Source organism: Pan troglodytes, chromosome 13 (genome assembly GCF_028858775.2).
Source record: "Pan troglodytes isolate AG18354 chromosome 13, NHGRI_mPanTro3-v2.0_pri, whole genome shotgun sequence".
Classification (NCBI taxonomy): Eukaryota; Metazoa; Chordata; class Mammalia; order Primates; family Hominidae; genus Pan; species Pan troglodytes.
The window spans coordinates 61,364,047-61,382,791 of record NC_072411.2 but is presented as its reverse complement, the minus strand read 5'-3'; the positions used below and the strand labels follow the sequence as shown (position 1 = coordinate 61,382,791).

The 18,745-nt window shown below is 36.2% G+C and overlaps 1 protein-coding gene across 50 annotated transcripts in view; it reads left to right on the top strand.

Moving 5' to 3' along the window:
* Positions 1-18,745, top strand: part of BAZ2B (bromodomain adjacent to zinc finger domain 2B) — a 415,244-nt gene that overhangs the window by 379,602 nt on the left and 16,897 nt on the right. For 47 of the 50 annotated variants that reach the window (XM_063790193.1, XM_063790187.1, XM_063790176.1 and 44 more), the window contains 7 exons: positions 673-1,322; positions 1,750-2,023; positions 2,197-2,352; positions 3,385-3,545; positions 13,292-13,602; positions 13,988-14,123; positions 18,383-18,529. In XM_063790193.1, coding sequence (XP_063646263.1) covers positions 673-1,322; positions 1,750-2,023; positions 2,197-2,352; positions 3,385-3,545; positions 13,292-13,602; positions 13,988-14,123; positions 18,383-18,529 — 1,835 coding nt within the window. The remainder of the gene's footprint in view (positions 1-672; positions 1,323-1,749; positions 2,024-2,196; positions 2,353-3,384; positions 3,546-13,291; positions 13,603-13,987; positions 14,124-18,382; positions 18,530-18,745) is intronic. The other 3 variants (NM_001428164.1, XM_063790212.1, XM_063790203.1) reach the window with 1 other exon arrangement.

The window sequence follows — 18,745 nt, the reverse complement described above, 5'->3', positions numbered from 1 at the left end:
ATGTGCACAATGTGCAGGTTAGTTACATATGTATATGTGTGCCATGCTGGTGCGCTGCACCCACTAACTCGTCATCTAGCATTAGGTAGATCTCCCAATGTTATCCCTCCCCCCTCCCCCCACTGGATTTTAATTTTTTATAACAAATATATGTTAATGCCGGCTGGGAGTGGTGGCTCATGCCTGTTATCCCTGCACTTTGGGAGGCCAAGGCAGGTGGATTGCCTGACCTCAGAGATTCGAGACCAGCCTGGCTAACATGGTGAAACCCTGTTTCTACTAAAAATACAAAAAAATTAGCCAGGCATGGTGGTGCACCTTTGTAATCTCATTTACTCAGGAGGCTGAAGCAGGAGAATCGCTTGAACCCAGGAGGCAGAGGTTGCAGTGAGCTGAATTCACGCCATTGCACTCCAGCCTGGCGGAAGAGTGAGACTCCGTCCATCTCAAAATAAAATGTAAACAAACCAACAAACAAAATATATATATATATGTTAATTTTCCAGTGAGTGAAAGCTATAATCTATAAAAAAGGAAAATATAGGGAGTATTAGGTAATATAGAAAAGTTTAAGTATTTATGCATATAATTTGATAAAGAGTAATGAAATTTAATTACAGTATTGGTTTGATCTGGAGTAACTGATGTTCATAATGCTTTTTGATTTTGTAGGACTAGAAGAAATTGCAAAAGAAAGAGAAAAACTGAAAAAGGCAGAAAGTGTCCAGATCAAAGAAGAAATGTTTGAGACTTCTGGGGACAGTTTAAATTGTTCAAATACAGATCACTGTGAACAAAAGGAAGATCTTAAAGAAAAAGATAACACAAATCTATTCCTTCAGAAACCTGGCTCTTTTTCCAAATTAAGCAAGCTTTTGGAAGTAGCTAAGATGCCTCCTGAGTCAGAGGTTATGACCCCCAAACCAAATGCTGGTGCAAATGGGTGCACGTTGTCTTATCAGAACAGTGGAAAACATTCACTGGGCAGCGTTCAGTCAACAGCAACGCAAAGCAATGTGGAAAAGGCAGACTCTAATAATCTGTTTAATACTGGTTCAAGTGGTCCAGGGAAGTTCTACAGTCCTCTCCCCAATGACCAGTTACTAAAAACACTGACTGAAAAGAATAGACAATGGTTTAGTCTTTTGCCACGAACACCCTGTGATGACACTTCACTTACTCATGCCGATATGTCAACTGCTTCTTTGGTGACTCCTCAGTCTCAGCCACCATCTAAGTCACCTTCACCTACCCCAGCTCCTCTTGGATCTTCTGCTCAGAATCCTGTTGGCTTAAATCCATTTGTTTTATCACCTCTTCAGGTTAGTACTGCTAACTGTAACTCATTTTTATATTGCTTTATGTAATCTTTGACCCCATGGAGATTTTTGCTCAAGGGGGCTCACTCAGATAGTTAAAATATTCCTGCTACAGTTTGAAAACTAAAACAAGTCAGAATTTCTGTCACCAAGGTTCATTAGAACTACTGATTTCTAGCCTTTGTCTAAGTCTTCTTTAATTACTTTTTAACTTATTACTGTAACGGTATATCCGAAAGGAAAATTACTTTGGGAAACAAATAAGAACATGGAATTTAACATTTTTGTTGCTAATCTATTTCATTTTCCTGTAATTGTAATAAATGAAAGAATATTTTTTGGAATTTGATAAATAATTTCATATTCCAAACATTTTTCCTAACTTCTTAGAGTAATCTACTTTTCATTAATAAATGTTTTCTTTTTGCAGGTGAAAGGTGGAGTATCTATGATGGGACTTCAGTTTTGTGGATGGCCCACTGGTGTGGTTACTTCTAATATTCCATTTACATCATCTGTACCTAGTCTAGGATCGGGGTTAGGGTTATCAGAAGGAAATGGTAATTCATTCTTGACTTCCAATGTTGCTTCAAGTAAAAGTGAATCTCCAGTACCACAGAATGAAAAGGCCACTTCAGCTCAACCTGCAGCTGTTGAAGTAGCAAAACCAGTAGATTTTCCTAGTCCAAAACCTATTCCAGAAGGTAGGTACATTGAGATGGTTTACAGCCACTTACTCAATTTCAATATTATGGATTCCTATATTATAACTGAATATTTGATGGTTCTATATATAGTTAATAAATCTTTTTATTTCCATGGTGTCATTTCCTATTCAAAATATTTGTAAAAGTTCTACTTATTTATCTTGACTTAGAAATGCAGTTTGGTTGGTGGAGAATTATTGACCCGGAGGACCTAAAAGCTTTGCTCAAAGTGCTGCATCTCAGAGGAATAAGAGAAAAGGCATTACAAAAACAAATTCAGAAACATTTGGATTATATTACTCAAGCCTGCCTCAAGAATAAGGATGGTGTGTACCTAAAAGAGATTTCAGCTTTCTTTCTTGCTTAGTTATGAGAATTAATTATTCTAAAGCATATTTTAGTACAGTCTATTGGTCCTTCATATTCATGGGTTCCACATCTATGGATTCAACCAATCGCAGATCAAACAGTCAAAGAAAGATGGGTGCATCTGTACTGAACGTATACAGGCTTTTTTTTCTTATCATTCTTCCCTAAATAATATATAGTATAACAACTATTTCCATAGCATCTACATTGTCTTAGGTACTATAAGTAACCTAGAAATAACTTGAAGCATATGGGAGGATGTACATAGATTACATGCAAATAGTACACCTTTTTTTTTTTTTTTTTTTTTTTTTTTGTGAGAGAGTCTTGCTGTGTCACCTAGGCTGGAGAATGGTGGTGCAGTCATAGTTGACTGCATTCTCAAAGTCCTAGGCTCAAGCAATCTTCCTGCCTCAGCCTTCTGAGTAGCTGGGACTACAGGCACATGCCCCCACACCCAGCTAGTTTTTTAAATTTTTTGTAGAGACAGGGCCTCACTATGTTGCCCAGGCTGGTCTCGAACTCCTGGCCTCAAGTGATCCTCTGACCTCAGCTTCCCAAAGTGCTAAGATTATGGGCATGAGCCACCACTCCTGGCCAACACCATTTTATATAAGGGATGTGAACATCTCTAGGCTTTGGTATTCGTCGGGGCAGAGGGGGTCCTAGAACCAGTCCCCCACAGATATCAAGAGAGAAATGATATCTTAATGCACTACTATTTTTTTCTGTTTTACTCAACAAACTATTTACATTTTTTAAGTTGGTGTTACTGTCTTGTAATTTTTTACACCCGTAGCATATTGTTTTGTGTTTCTTAGCGTGTTTCTACTTTTAAGAGTAAGCTGCCTGTACGTACACAAGTGCATTTGTGTATGTCAAGTTAGATGTACGTGGGTCTCCTAGAATTTTATTCACTTTCTGGAAGAAGTCTCTGTGGGGAAAAGCTTAATAAGTGGATTTTTAAATTAATTTCTTTTTAAATGTAGTTGCTATTATTGAACTGAATGAAAATGAAGAAAACCAAGTAACTCGAGATATTGTGGAGAACTGGTCAGTAGAAGAACAAGCAATGGAAATGGATTTGAGTGTCCTTCAACAGGTAGAAGATCTAGAAAGGAGAGTTGCATCAGCAAGTTTGCAAGTGAAGGTAAAATCGACTTGGAATAAAATATGTTTTTAGGATAATGGAAGATAACTAATGTTTATTACATGCCTAATATATGCTAGTTAATGTGCTAAATGTTTTTATTTTGTCTCATTTAATTCTGAAAACAATCCTGGATTAATTTGCCCCATCTGTTAAGGAACCAGGCTCAGAGTAAGTAATGTGCCAATGGTCATATAGTAAGTGCCTAAATGTGCATTTAAATCAAGTCTGACTCCAGAGCCCATGTTCTTTTTAGTAATCTTGCTACCTCCTTAATGGTATTCAGAGGTATTATTTCTGGTGCACAGTTCTTTACTACCAGCAGAATTCCAGTTTCACTGAGATGAATGTGATGATCTAGTACAAATATTATCAAACTCCTATTGTAGTGTTTCATATAGGGCCATGAACTTCCTTACATACAAGCCTTGTTATATGTCAGACTTTTATACTATATAGTTTAATTTGGAGACCAATATAGATATATCCAAATATATGTTATAGACCATTATGATATACTGACACATGCACACATACCCTACATATATATATATAAAGTTTTTGTTTACTGATTTATTCATTCATTCCCTCATCTATCTCCTGGGTATTATCATGTTACAGGTAATGATCAGAACTGGTTTCCAGTGGACAAACAAAAGGAAAGCTTTACCCTTGTGCAAGAATTTTTGGTTTTGTAAAGAGGGGTATAAAGGTCTCCTTAAAAGCATGAAAGGTTTAGAACCTGCTAAGGTTCTGTTTTGGTTTGGGGGTTTTTTGTTTTTTTGTTTTTCGTTTTTTGTTTTTGAGATGGAGTCTCACGCTGTCGCCCAGGCTGGAGTACGGTGGCGTGATCTTGGCTTACTGCAACCTCCACCTCCAGGTTCAAGTGATTGTCCTGCCTCAGGCTTCCAAAGTACAAGCCGTGATGCCCCACTAATTTTTGTATTTTTAGTAGAGATGGGGTTTTGCTACGTTGGCCAGGCTGGTCTCAAACTCCTGACCTCAAGTGATCCACTCACTTTGGCCTCCCAAAATGCTGGGATTACAGGCATGAGCCACTGTGCCTGGCTAGAATCTGCTAAGGTACTAAAGGTTTAGAAACCTTAATCTCCATGTAATTTGATTTGAAATGCCTTGCTTTATTCAGAATGAGAAATTTATGGCATAATGCTATCCTATTTAATAATTGAGATTTTGCTTCATAATTAGTTTAACATAGGCATTTGGACACTTTTGAGGATCTCAAAAAATGTAGTTTTCCAGAGCTAATAAAATATCCCTTTCTTGTGACAAACATAATTACCAACCTTGGGAAGCAAAAATTTATTATTGAAACTATTGTGCTAGTAAACTATGTCTCCTTCTCCAGGTTCTATAATACAGTATAAAAGTGCCTCGTGTATTGTCATCTTTCTGGCATCTTCAACAGATGAACCCTTTCACACTATTTTATTTTCTGGAGAAATGAAAATTATTCCATTTAGTGCTAGAATTTTTTAATGTGTTTTTGGATCGCTTATGTTACACATTTCACTGCCTTCTTAAATTGAAAATAAAAAGCCTGATTTAACTTCTCATGGTGGCACAGAATCATCAGTATGAAGATCAATTATCAGACAATAATTCCCTCAGGAAATGAGAAGAGGTTTTGCACCTAACCTAAATGATCCTAGTGTGCTTTGGTTTTAAAACTGCTACATCTACTTTCTATAGTCTGTGGTTGTCCTCTCAGTTTGTCAGTTGATACTACTTGCTGGTTTAAATTTGATTGGTTCCATAAGCCCTATTTTCCTCCAGCTTTTTCCCAACTCATTTGCCAATTCTAGTTGACTGTTGGTTGGGAAAGTATATCATCAGCCTTTTAAAAAATATGTGTAAAGTCCGAGTGTGGGCCTGAAACATTTTCCTGGTGACATACTCAGATTTTGGTCCTTTGACCTTTATCACATTGCTGACTGCTTAAATGTTCTTGGCTGTGTTATCAGTAGCTAAGATAAGTAGAATTTGCTTCATAAATTGTTTTAAATTCATAAATAATAATGTACAGTATCATGGAGTACATGGTGATGTTTTGGTACATTTAATGTATAGTGATCAGATCAGAGTAATTAGCATATTCATTATCTCAAACATTTACCATTTTTTTCTGTTAAGAATAATATCCTCCTTTAGCTACTTGAAACAATATATATTATTAACTATAGTCATCGTACAGTGGTATAGAGCACGAGAACTTATTTCTCCTACCTACCAATAATTTTGTATTCTTTTTTTTTTTTTTTTGAGACCAAGTTTCGCTTTTGTTGCCCAGGCTTGAGTATAGTGGCGTGATCTCAGCTCACAGCAACCTCCACCTCCCAGGTTCAAGCAATTCTCCTGCCTCAGCCTTCCTGAGTAGCTGGGATTACAGGCATGCCCCACCAAGCCCAGCTAATTTCTGTATTTTTAGTAGAGACAGGGTTTCTCCATGTTGGTCAGGCTGGTCTCAAACTCCCGACCTCAGATCATCTGCCCACCTCGGCCTCCGAAAGTGCTGGGATTACAGGTGTGAGCCACTGCGCCCAGCCAGTAATTTTGTATTCTTTAACAAATCTCTCTTTATCCCTCCCTGCCCCCACTTTTCCCAGCCTATAGTATATCCTCTGGTCTACTTTTTACTTCTATGAGATCAGTTTTTTTTCAAGCTTCCACATGAATGAGAACATGCAGTGTTTAACTTTGTGTGCCTGGCTTACTTCACTTAAAGTAATGTCCTCCAGTTCCATCCATGTTGCCTCTAATGACAGGATATTTCGTTCTTTTTATGGTTGTATAGCATTCTGTTGTGTATGCATGCCACATTTTCTTTATCCATTTATCTGTTGTTGAATACCTGGATTCATTCTGTATTTTGGCTATTGTGTATAGTGCCGCAGTAAACATCGGGATGCAGATGTCTTTTCTTTTCTTTTTTTTTTTTTTTTTGAGACGGAGTTTCACTCTTGTTGCCCAGGCTGGAGTTCAATGGCGCCATCTCAGCTCACCGCAACCTCCACCTCCCAGGTTCAAGCAACTCTCCTGCCTCAGCCTCCTGAGTAGCTGGGATTACAGGCATGCACCACCACGCCTGGCTAATTTTGTATTTTTAGTAGAGACGGGGTTTCTCCATGTTGAGGCTGGTCTCGAACTCCTGACCTCAGGTGATCCACCCGCCTCAGCCTCCCAAAGTGCTGGGATTACAGGCATGAGCCACCACACCCGGCCAGATGTCTTTTCAATACGACAATTTTCTTTTCCTTTGGATAAATTCCCAGTAGTAGGATTGCTGGATCATATGATAGCTCTATTTGTAGTTTCTTGAGGAACCTACATACTGTTCTTCATAGTGGCTGTACTAGTTTACATTCCCACCAACAGTATGTAAGAGTTCCCTTTTCTATGCATTCTTACCAGCATCTCATTTTTGTTCTTTTCTTTTTTTTTTTTTTTTTTTTTTGAGATGGAGTCTTGTTCTGTCGCCCAGGCTCTGCAGTGCAGTGGCGTGATCTTGGCTCACTGCAAGCTCCACCTCCCGGGTTCCCGCCATTCTGCTGCCTCAGTCTCCCGAGTAGCTGAGACTACAGGCGCCCACCACCACACCCAGCTAATTTTTTGTATTTTTAGTAGAGATGGGGTTTCATCATGTTAGCCAGGACGGTCTTGATCTCCTGACCTCGTGATCTGCCCGCCTCAGCCTCCCAAAGTGCTGGGATTACAGATGTGAGCCATGGCGCCCGGCCGTTTTTTTTCTTTTTGATAATAGCCATTCTAACTGGGGTGAGATAATATCTCATTGTGGCTTTGATTTGCATTTCTCTGATGAGTGGTGATGTTCAGCATTTTTTCATATATTTGTTGGCCATGTATATGTCTTCTTTTGAGAAATGTCTGTTCAGATTATTTGCCCATTTTTAATCAGATTGTTTGGTTTTTTGCTGTTGAGATGTTTGAGTTCCTTGTATATCCTGGTATTAATCTCCTTTCAGATGTATTATTTGCAAATATTTTATCCCATTTTGAGGATTTTCTTTTCACTCTGTTGACTTTTTCTTTTGCTGTACAGAAGTTTTTTCATTTGATGTAGTTGCATTTATTTTTGCTTCTGTTACCTGTGCTTTTGAAGTTTTATATATAAAATATTTTCCCAGACCAATGTCCTGTTTCTTCTGTAGTTTTATCATTTGGGGTCTTACATTAAGTCTTTGATCTATTTTGAGTTATTTTTGTATAGGATAAGAGGTGGGGGTCTAGTTTAATTCCTCTGCATATGGATATCCAGTTTTCCTGGCACCATTTATTGAAGAGTCTATTCTTTTCACAATGAGCGTTCTTGGCAGCTTTGTTAAAAAGCAGTTGATTGTAGAGGTGTGGATTAATTTCTGGGTTTTCTATTCTATCCCATTGGTTTATGTGTCAGTTTTTATGCCTATACCATGCTGTTCTGATTACTACAGCTTTGTAGTTTATTTTGAAGTCTTAGTAGTCTGATACCTCCAGCTTTGTTCTTGTTACTCAGGATTGCTTTAGCTATTCAGTCTTTTGTAATTCCACACAAAGTTTAATATTTTTTCTTTATTTCTGTGAAGAATGTCATTAGTGTTTTGATAGGGATTGTATTGAATCTGTAGATCGCATTGGGTAGTATTATCATCTTAACAATATTGATTCTTCTGATCCATAAGCATGATTGTATCCTCTCATCCTCTTCAGTTTTTTTTCATCAGTGTTTTATAGTTTTCCTTGTAGAGGTCTTTCACTTCTTTGGTTAAATTTACTCCTAGAATTGGATTTTTGTTTTTGTTTTTGCTTGTTTGTTTGGTAGCTATTGTAAATGGGATTGCCTTCTTGATTTCTTTTTTAGTGAATTCATTGTTCATGTATCAAAATGCTGCTGAGGCCAGACACAGTGGCTCATGCCTGTAATCCCAGAACTTTGGGAGGCCAAGGTGAGAGGATCACTTGAGCTCAGGAGTTTGAGACCAGCCTGGGGAACATGGCAAAACCCCATCTCTACAAAAAATACAAAAATTAGGTGGGCGTAGTGACACATGCCTATAGTCCCAGCTACTTGGGAGGCTGAGGTGGGAGAATGGCTTGAGCCCAAGAAGTGAAGTTGCCTTGGCTATTTGGGCTCTCTTTTGGTTCTATATGAACTTTTCAATAGTTTTTTCTAGTTCAAAGAAGAATTTCATTGGTAGTTTTATAGGAATAGCATTGAATCTGTAAATTGCTTTGGGCAGTATGGCCATTTTAATGATATTTAGTCTTTCTATCTATGAGCATGGGATTTTTTCCATCTGTATCATCTTTGATTTCTTTGAGCAGTGTGATGCAATTTCCATGTAGAGATCTTTCACCTCCCTGGTTGGCTGCATTCCTAGGTATTTTATTGTTAGGAAAAGTAACTTTTTGTTTTGTTGATCTTTTGTATTTTTGTCTCAATTTGGTTTATTTCTGCTCTGATCTTTATTGTTTGTTTCTTTCCTTCTACTAATTTGGGGTTTGATTTGTTCTTGCATTTCCAGTTACTTGAAGGGCATTGCTAGATTGTTTACTTGAAATATTTCTACTTTATTGATGTAGGCATTTATTGCTATAAACTTGCTTCTTAATACTGCCTTTGCTGTGTCCCATACATTTTGGAATGTTGTGTTTCTGTTTTCATTCATTTCAAGGAATTTTTAAATTTCATTCTTAATTTCTTCTTTTACGCAGTGGTTGTTCAGGACCCTGTTGTTTACATTTCATGTATTTGTATGGTTTTAAATGTTCCTCTTGTTACTGATTTATAGTTTATTTCCATGTAGTCAGAGAAGATACTTGATATGATTTCAAATTTTTAAAATTTTTTGAGATTTCAGTTCTAACATATGGTCAGTCCTGGCATATGTTCCATGTGCTGATGAAAATAATGTGTATTCTGCAGCTGGTGGATGAAATGTTCTGTACGTGTCCATTTGGTCTATGGTGCAGATTAAATTTGATGTTACTTTGTTGATTTTCTGTCTAGAAAATCTGTCCAATGCTGACAGTGGGATGTTGAAATCCCCAGCCATTATCATATTAGGATCTACCTCTACATTTGGATCTAATAATATTTGCTTTATGTATTGAGTGCTCTGGTATTGAGTGCATATATATTTACAATTATTGTATTCTCTTGTTGAATTGATCCCTTTATTATATAATTGTCCTTCTTTGTCTCTTTTTACAGCTTTTAACTTGAAGTTTGTTTGTTTGTTTTTTTTATCTGACATAAGTATAACTATTCCTCTTCACTTTTGGTTTTCATTTGCATGGGCTATTTCTATCCATCCATTCACTTTCAGTCTACATATGTCTTTACAGGTGAGGGGAGTTTCTTATAGGCAGCATATAGTTGGGCCTTGTTTTTTTAATCCAGCCAGTCTATGTCTTTTAAATGGGAAATTTAATTCATTTACATTCAAGATTACTATTTATAGGTGAGTGCTTACTCCTGCCATTTTATTGATTGCTTTTCTCTTGTTTTGTATAATCCTTTGTTCCTTACTTCCTTGATTATTATTTATTTTTGTGGCTGGGTGTTTTTCCATAAGGATACAGTTTATCATCAGGCTTTTTAAAATTATGTGTGTAATAATTTCCTTTCTCCTTTGTGTATTAGCTTTCCCAGTGAGTTTTATAGTTTCATATTTTCATGATGGTGGTTATCATCTTTTTACTTTCAGATATAGGAGTCCTTGAGCATTTCTTGCATGTTTAGCCTAGTGGTGATAAATTCCTTCAGTTTCCCTCAGTCTGTAAAAGATTCTTTTTCTCCTTCATTTCTGAAGGCTAGCTTTGCTGGGTATAATATTCTTGGCTGGCAGGGTTTTTTTTTTCTCTCACTACTTTGAATATATCATCCCATTCTCTCCTGGCCTACAAGGTTTCTGCTGAGAAATCCAATGTTAGTCTAATGGAGATTTCCTTATATGTGACTTGACACTGTTAATGCTTTCAGAATTCTTTGTCTTTTGACTTCTTACAGGGTGACTATAATATGCCTCAAAGAGGACCTGTTTGGGTTGAATTTCTTGGGATTCTTCAAACTTCCTGTACCTGAATTTTCCTCTTTCTCCCAGGATGTGGAAAGTTTTCTACTATTATTTCATTAAATTTTTTTTCCTCACCTTTCCCTTCTCTTCACCTTCTGTAACACCCACAGGAATATTTGTTTGCTTAATGGTGTCCCATAAATCCTATAGGCTTTTTCCTTCTTTTTTCCTTTTTCTTTGTTTTCCTTTCTTTCTTTCCCCCCACCCCTTGGTCTGCCTGTGTTACTTCAAAAGACCTGTCTTCAGAAATTCTTTCTTCCCCTTGGTCTAGTCTGTCTTTTTGATCTAGTCTTGTATTTTTTACTTTATTCATTGAATTATTTAGCTCTAGAACTTCTGTTTGGTTCTTTTTTATATCTGTCTCTGTTGATTTTCTCATTCAAATCATGAATTGTTTTCCAGATTTTGTCTAATTGTCTTTATGTATTCTCCTATTTCTTCTGTCAAACCATATATTTGTACCCATTAGTCAATTTCTCTTACTCTCACTCTCTCCCTACCCTTCTCAGCCTCTGGTAACCACCAATCTACTCTCTACATTCTAGAGTAGAGTGGCTTTTATAGTTCTCACATATGAGTGAGAACATATAATAATTTGTCTTTCTGTATCTGGCTTATTTCACCCAGGATAATGTCCTCCAGTCCATCCATTTTGCTGCAAATAACAGGATTTCATTCTTCTTTATGACTGAATAATATTCCATCCTATAAATATACTGCATTTTCTTTATCCATTCATCTGTTGATGGGCATTTAGGTTGATTCCATATTTTAGCTATTGTGAATATTGCTGCAGTAAATATAGGAGTACAAATATCTCTTCCATATATTGATTTTCTTTCTTTTCTATGTATACCCACTAATGGAATTGCTAGATCGTATGGTAGTTCTATTTTCAGATTTTTGAGGAACTTTCACACTGTTTTTCATAGTGGATAAGTTGGTTGTCTATCTTGATCTCACTTTTTTCAGTGTAGAAACTGTGAGTTAGGGGGAAGTTTTCTGTGTGCTTGGTTCCTGGCAGAATGAGGGTAGAGAAGCATCGTGGATATGGAAGTCCAGTTCTCTTACCATCTGCTCAGAGTTTTTTCACTTCTCTCTTGCCACGGGAACTATCTCATCCTCATGTTTGAATTTTGGGATGTTGCTGGTGATCGTCTCAGTGCCGTATATTTATTTTGGGTTTTCTGAGTGGTTGGCAGCAGGGACGGGGGGGCATTGGAGGCAGGAACTGAAGCCAGCTTGTATCTGTGACACCATTTTAGAGTCCATCCTTCCTTTCTAAATATAAATATTCTACTGAGTTAAAGGGGAAGAATTTATCCTAGTATATAAGATAAAATAATTATATCTGAAGAGATGTTTAAGTTTATTCCATTTTTCATTTAATATGCATTTATTAAATACCTATTGCATCTCAGGCAGTGGACACCAAAAAATTGGATAAAGTGTAGTTCCTACCATAAGAAAGCTTGTCATATAATAGGGAGATCAGACATATACATATATGCAGAATCTAGTAGCTGATTGTTGAGAACAGAGTAATGTATGAATTTAGAAGAAGAATACTGACTTCTGGCAGAGATATGGAAGATTTCATTTAGAAGTTGAAATGGAACTTAAGAAAATGAGTATGGTTTGGACAATTGGAGACCAGGCAATATCATCCCAGGAAGTGGGAACAGCATGAGCAGAGCACGAGGATTGGAAAGCTTATCCCATGTTTGTGGAAGAGCAAATTATAGAATTTGACTGCAACATAAGATGTGTGAATGGGAACATGAAAAGGGATAGATTGAGGTACTTCAATGCCATGATGAACATTTCCTAAAGAATAGGAAATCTTTGAAGGATTCTGAGCTACAGGATCATTGATTGTTCAGTCAACATACATGTATTGAGTGCCCATTATTTGCCTGCACTGTACTGGAGATAAATGAGTAAAAGCAGACATAGTCCCTGCTCTCATGGAATTTAGAAGTAGAAAAATATTCATCGAATAATTACACTACTATAAAATTACATTTATGACAAGGCTAAGGAGCATGGTCCTATGAGAACCTGTCAGAGAGGGACTTAGCTCCTGAAAGAGGTCAGGAAAGGATTCCTATCAGGATCCTTTCATGTTAAAGTGAATCTTAACATGAGACCTACGAAATGAGTGGCGTTAACTAGGTGAAGAGGAGCAAAAGAAAAGCAATACAGATAAAGGTAATAGCATATTTGAAGCCCCTGCAGTCAAAGGAAAAATGGTGAGCACAGAAGGACCTGTACAGAAGAATAATGGAAGGAATGAAAACAGAAAGGAAGAGCAAAGGCTCAGAGGCCACCCAGAGATTTCCATTTAAGTGATCCCATGAAACTGATAAGCATTTTGGTCTAAAATCCTTCAAAATATTTTGCTGATTGTTCTTATACCTTTTATAATATCAAAAGTTTATAAATTTTATTTTTCAAACTTTTCTTACAACTATTTCTTTTCATTTTTTTCTTCTTATTTCCACCTAGTTTTAGGAAACACAAGGTAAAATCTTTTAGTAACAATCCTTGAGATCTGCCAGTATCCAATGCTGTATTTTAAGTAAAGGTAATTCACCCACCTAGCATTTTAAGAGGAAACCATAATAACACTATTCTCTTGATATATAGGGTTGGATGTGTCCAGAGCCTGCATCAGAAAGGGAGGACTTGGTATATTTTGAACATAAATCATTTACTAAATTGTGCAAGGAGCATGATGGAGAATTTACTGGCGAAGACGAAAGCAGTGCACATGCACTAGAACGGAAGAGTGACAACCCCCTAGATATAGCTGTAACCAGGCTGGCTGATTTGGAGCGGAACATTGAAAGAAGGTATCTGAAGAGCCCCTTAAGTACCACCATTCAGATCAAACTGGATAATGTGGGCACAGTTACTGTCCCTGCTCCTGCACCATCCGTTAGTGGTGATGGTGACGGGTAGGTTATTGAGATTAACTTGAAAAATTATTGTGCTTCTTTGCTAATTGGAGCCTATTTTCTATTGCCTGTTATCTATGTATCTTCTTGTATGTCTGTGATCCATACGGATCATGCTATTTGCATGGTGCTTTGTAAAAACTTTTTTTTTTGTTATGTGCGTTGATAATCCTGCAAAGTGATCTTACATCTACCTGGTTGTGACTAAGCTTTGAGGCACGTAGCCACAGTCTGTGCACTACATCAAATTTAGTTGCTTAAACCTTATACTTATTGGCTGTTACATGTTTTTGTCATTGCTTGGCTTTCAGTGTGATGATTGTTTCACATTCCGTAATCGTAAGTGTGGACATGACCTACTTAATTTTTCTATATTTCAATGCAGAATTGAAGAGGATATTGCTCCAGGGCTCAGGGTATGGAGAAGGGCATTATCAGAAGCTCGCAGTGCTGCACAGGTAGCTCTGTGCATTCAGCAATTACAGAAATCAATAGCATGGGAAAAATCAATTATGAAAGTTGTAAGTGTTTTTATTTAAGAAATATTATAACTAATTTACTTTGTCCTGTTTCTTCCAACCTCCAGATCTTTCTTAATTATACATTACCTATTGTCATAATAATGTATGCTATACTTGAGAGTTTTTCTAATTCTAAAAGATTTTTGATACTTTCCTCCTTACTGAAGGAACCTTTCAAATGTGTTATCTTTTATTTTTTAAAATCTTGCTTCTGCCTCCTTTGAATATCGTTTATAACTCTAACTGAAGTTGTCTCCCACATTCCGTCAGCACAATAGTTATTAATCTAAATCTTGAAGGCCGTTTCACTGTAGTAAACAGTTCCATTGCTAACATTACCTGCTATATTACTGCGTTGCTAAAATGTCTTTTTCTATCAGTTTTCATTTTTTAATTCTAAGAAGCACTTAGATAAGTAAATACAAGATAAGCAGAGAACTCTTAGTTTATGTGCTTATATCATGTATTTGGCATCAGATGTGGTTGACATGAACAGTAGATCCTTTAGTCTTTCTTCTACTAATTAAAATTGGTTTTCCACCTTCTTTCTACAACCCCAATTAGTTTATCATTTAGTTTATCACAAAAATCTCTATTTTGTATCAGGCACCAAAATGGTGTGTGTTCAAAATACAGAGCTATAATTCATGTTTTCCAGAGAAATATTTACTTTAAATCATGTACAAGTGTCCCTCTTGCCTCTTTTATATTATCATATATAGAATTATCTATTATATGTAGTCTTTTATGAATTACTTTAACATTTGCTTTTTTGTTTGTTTTTTGAGACAGAGTCTCGCTCACCCAGGCTGGAGTGCAGTGGCACAATCTTGGCTCACTGCAACCTCCGCCTCCTGGGTTCAGGTGATTCTCCTGCATCAGCCTCCTGAGTAACTGGGATTACAGGCACCCACCACCATACCCGGCTAATTTTTGTATTTTTAGAAGAGATGGGGTTTCACTATGTTGGCAAAGCAAGTCTCAAACTCTTGACCTCAGGTGATCCGCCCACCTCAGCCTCCCAGAGTGCTAGGATTACAGGCGTGAGCCACCGTGCCTGGCTACCATTTACTTTGAATTACAGACTAGCTTTAAAATTTAAACATTTGAGATTCTTTTCATGAATGGTTAAAGGTGAAATTCCTTTACTTAAAATGGTTGTTTCCCTGAAGAAAAGAATTGATTCTTAAATAACTTAGCATTCTTTCTTTCATTTTTACCTTTATGCTTAGACTACTCAAGGCCTTATTAATTCCACACAAATAAATTACGTTTCTTCTATGGTTTTTCACTGCTTCCTAAAACATCTATGAATCTGCAGTTTCATAATGTGCTGGAATACAGGGTCTTTCTCAATTCAGATTGGAATTTACTATAATTTTTTTTTTTTTTTTTTTTTTTTTTGAGACAGAGTCTCTGTTGCCCAGGCTGGAGTGCAGTAGCAGAATCTCAGCTCACTACAACCTCAATCTCCTGGGTTCAAGCAGTTCTCCTGCCCTCAGCCTCCCGAGTAGCTGGGATTACAGGCGTGCACCACCATGCCCAGCTAAATTTTGTATTTTCAGTAAAGACAGTGTTTCACCATGTTGGCCAGGCTGGTCTCGAACTCCTGAACTCAAATGATCCGCCTGCCTTGGCCTCCCAAAGTGCTGGGATTACAAGCATGAGCCACCGCACCTGGCACAGAATTTACTATAAATTTTAAGGCACTGTTCGATTCATTTAATAGTGTTTTTACCAGGTACAAATATTTTTTCCTTCTAAAAATTATTATTAAAACCAGCTTGAATGTCACCTTAGACAAATATATTTGGTGAGATCTAGGCAATAATGATTTTTTAAAAAAAGAGAGAGAAACTGAGACTGATTTCTTGCCAGTTATGGTGGTGCATGCTGATAGTCCCAGCTACTCCAGAGGCCAAGGCAGGATCATTTGAGCCCAAGAGTTCGAGGCTGTAGTGTGCTATGATTACACTTGAGAACAGCCACTGCACTATAGCCTGGGCAACATAATGAGACCTTGTCTGTAAATAAAATTGAAAAAAAAAGATTAAGTCCTAGATCAAAATGAAATTTGTATTTATATTTTTCTCATCTACACCAAAGCAGTCATCATGATGTGTTCAGTTTTATTATAAACTTATACACATAAACCTAAAACTTGTATCAAAACCTGCCTTTATATTGATATATTTAAATTCTGCAATCTATAGCTTTATTTCCATTTTTGCAAATTCATTAACCTTTCTCTTGTTCTTCATCTACTCTTATTAATCATATAACTCCATCTCTCACAATCTTCATTTCCTTTTTAAAATGCTTAATAATACATTTCTTGCTATGAAACTACCTTGAAAAGAAGGCAGTGTTTCATATTCAAAAATTAAGAAGCACTTTATAACCTTTAGAGACATAACAGTGCCTATAGTAATCCTCATAGTAAGTCCTGACAAAATATTAAAGTGCTCGATATCTTTAGAAATACCCTTTTGGACAAAGACCAAGGTTATCAAGAAAAAGAGGGAGTTGTCATAATTTGCCTCTAGATAATTCTCTACCCACAGTATGCTTTATGTTGTTAAACAGTAGGCAGCATCCACTATTTCTTACTGTAGTAGCAGAGGAATTAAAACCAAATAATAATATATTTACTGTAACATATTGTGAGCTATTCCTATAATTTTTCAAAATTGTTATGAGTTTGATATCTGTCACCCTTTCTTTAAAAGTATCAGGAAATAATTTTATTTTTAAATCCTAAGTGTGAGATGTAAGACAGATCTTGTAGCATTTATAGTTGCCTAGTAGAGAAAACAATGAGTATTTACTTATGTTCATGAATCTGATTTTTAAATTGTGTTGTTACAGGGATATACATATAACCTTGCAATTGTTATTTCTCAGTGAATACTTTTACAATAGAAGTTTTAACGATGTAACTCAAATATGGAGAAACAACACCATCTTAAGGTATTCAGTGATGGTGATGTTAGGAAAGGTCAAAAAATAGATACTGAGTATTGGAATGTTAAACTGCTGCTTTTGCCCTTGGTAACCACGCCAATGTTAATATGAAATATATAGTATATACATTTGATAAACATTTGTTAACTTGAATAGTGTGTCTGCTGTTTTGATAAGATTCTACAACTGTCATTGGTATACATACTAAGTTATAAGAAGACCATTTTAGACTTTCCCAGACTAAGATATAATGTTGCATTGAAAATTAAAGTAAGTTTGAACAGTTAAGCTATTTTGTTTTTAAGAGCGTATAAATACCTAACTTTAAAGTAGTTTAAATGATTTCTGGTTAAATGTTTTCATTTTTAAAAATATGGACTGCAGGACTTTTTTTTGTGACTGGAGTATGAACTAGATGTCAAAAAACAGTGTTAATGCTTACTGTCTTTTAAAGCCATCTTGGAAGTTTTTACTTGTCTAACTTTTCTTCTTTCCTTTGTAAAACTTACTGTACAGAATATGTGTACATGGAAAAAGTCTTCTTTTTGCAGATTTAAAGTCTTTAATTATATTAGAAAATTTTCAGTAGAAAACAACTAGTTTTATTTTTAATTCTAAAAAAATAAATAATGACCTCTTAACTTCTTACATGTATTGTATCTTTTTTCCTTAGAAACCATTTTGTAGGATCCATTTTCTGCACTTGTGACACATGTTTGATTTGGGTTGATTTTCAAAGTTTCCTGGTTTGAACACATTTTCCAATCTATCACAATATATAGATGAATTAGTCAAAAATCTAGGGTTATCTTTTTATTATACATAATTATGATACTAATACAAGTTTTCTAATTTTGATTTTAAAAAATACTCTAACTCTTATTTCTTTCTCAGGATATCATGAGGATGCTAAGATAAGCAAAAGATGAAGCACATTAAACAAATAAAACACCATGTATTAAAGCTATTCATTGCTTTATGTGCTCTAATGTCATGTTAATTATTTCATATGTTAATGTGTACATGCTTCTGAAGTGTGTGCAAGGCATTCTGCCTCTAGCTTTGTTCTTTGCAGTGTACTTGAAATGTGCATTTACCCCAATAGAACTGCTCACCCGTCATGTGGTCCAAATCTGTGTAACGAAAGATACATAGATGTGTATGGCTACTGTATATTTGTAAGCAAGCGGAATGTTCATTACTAATATAAATTAGGAATTATGGTGTGTTTAACATCCCAATAACTATTATTCATGGCAGAGCGTTAATTTTAAATGATTTTTCATGTATTATAGTACTGCCAAATCTGTCGAAAGGGAGATAATGAAGAACTGCTTCTTCTTTGTGATGGCTGTGACAAAGGCTGTCATACCTACTGCCATAGACCCAAGATTACAACAATCCCAGATGGAGACTGGTTTTGTCCAGCTTGCATTGCTAAGGTAAGACCAATCTAAAACTAAACTTTTCATTTTATTTTATCTTTTTATTATGTTTTTAATACATGGTCTCAGTTGTCCAGGCTGGAGTGCAGTGGTATGATCATAGCCCACTACAGCCTAAAACTCCTGGGCTCAAGCTATCCTCTGGCCTCAATCTCTTGAGTAGCTGAGACTACAGGTGTGCACTGCACCCAGCTAATTTTTTTTTTTTTTTTG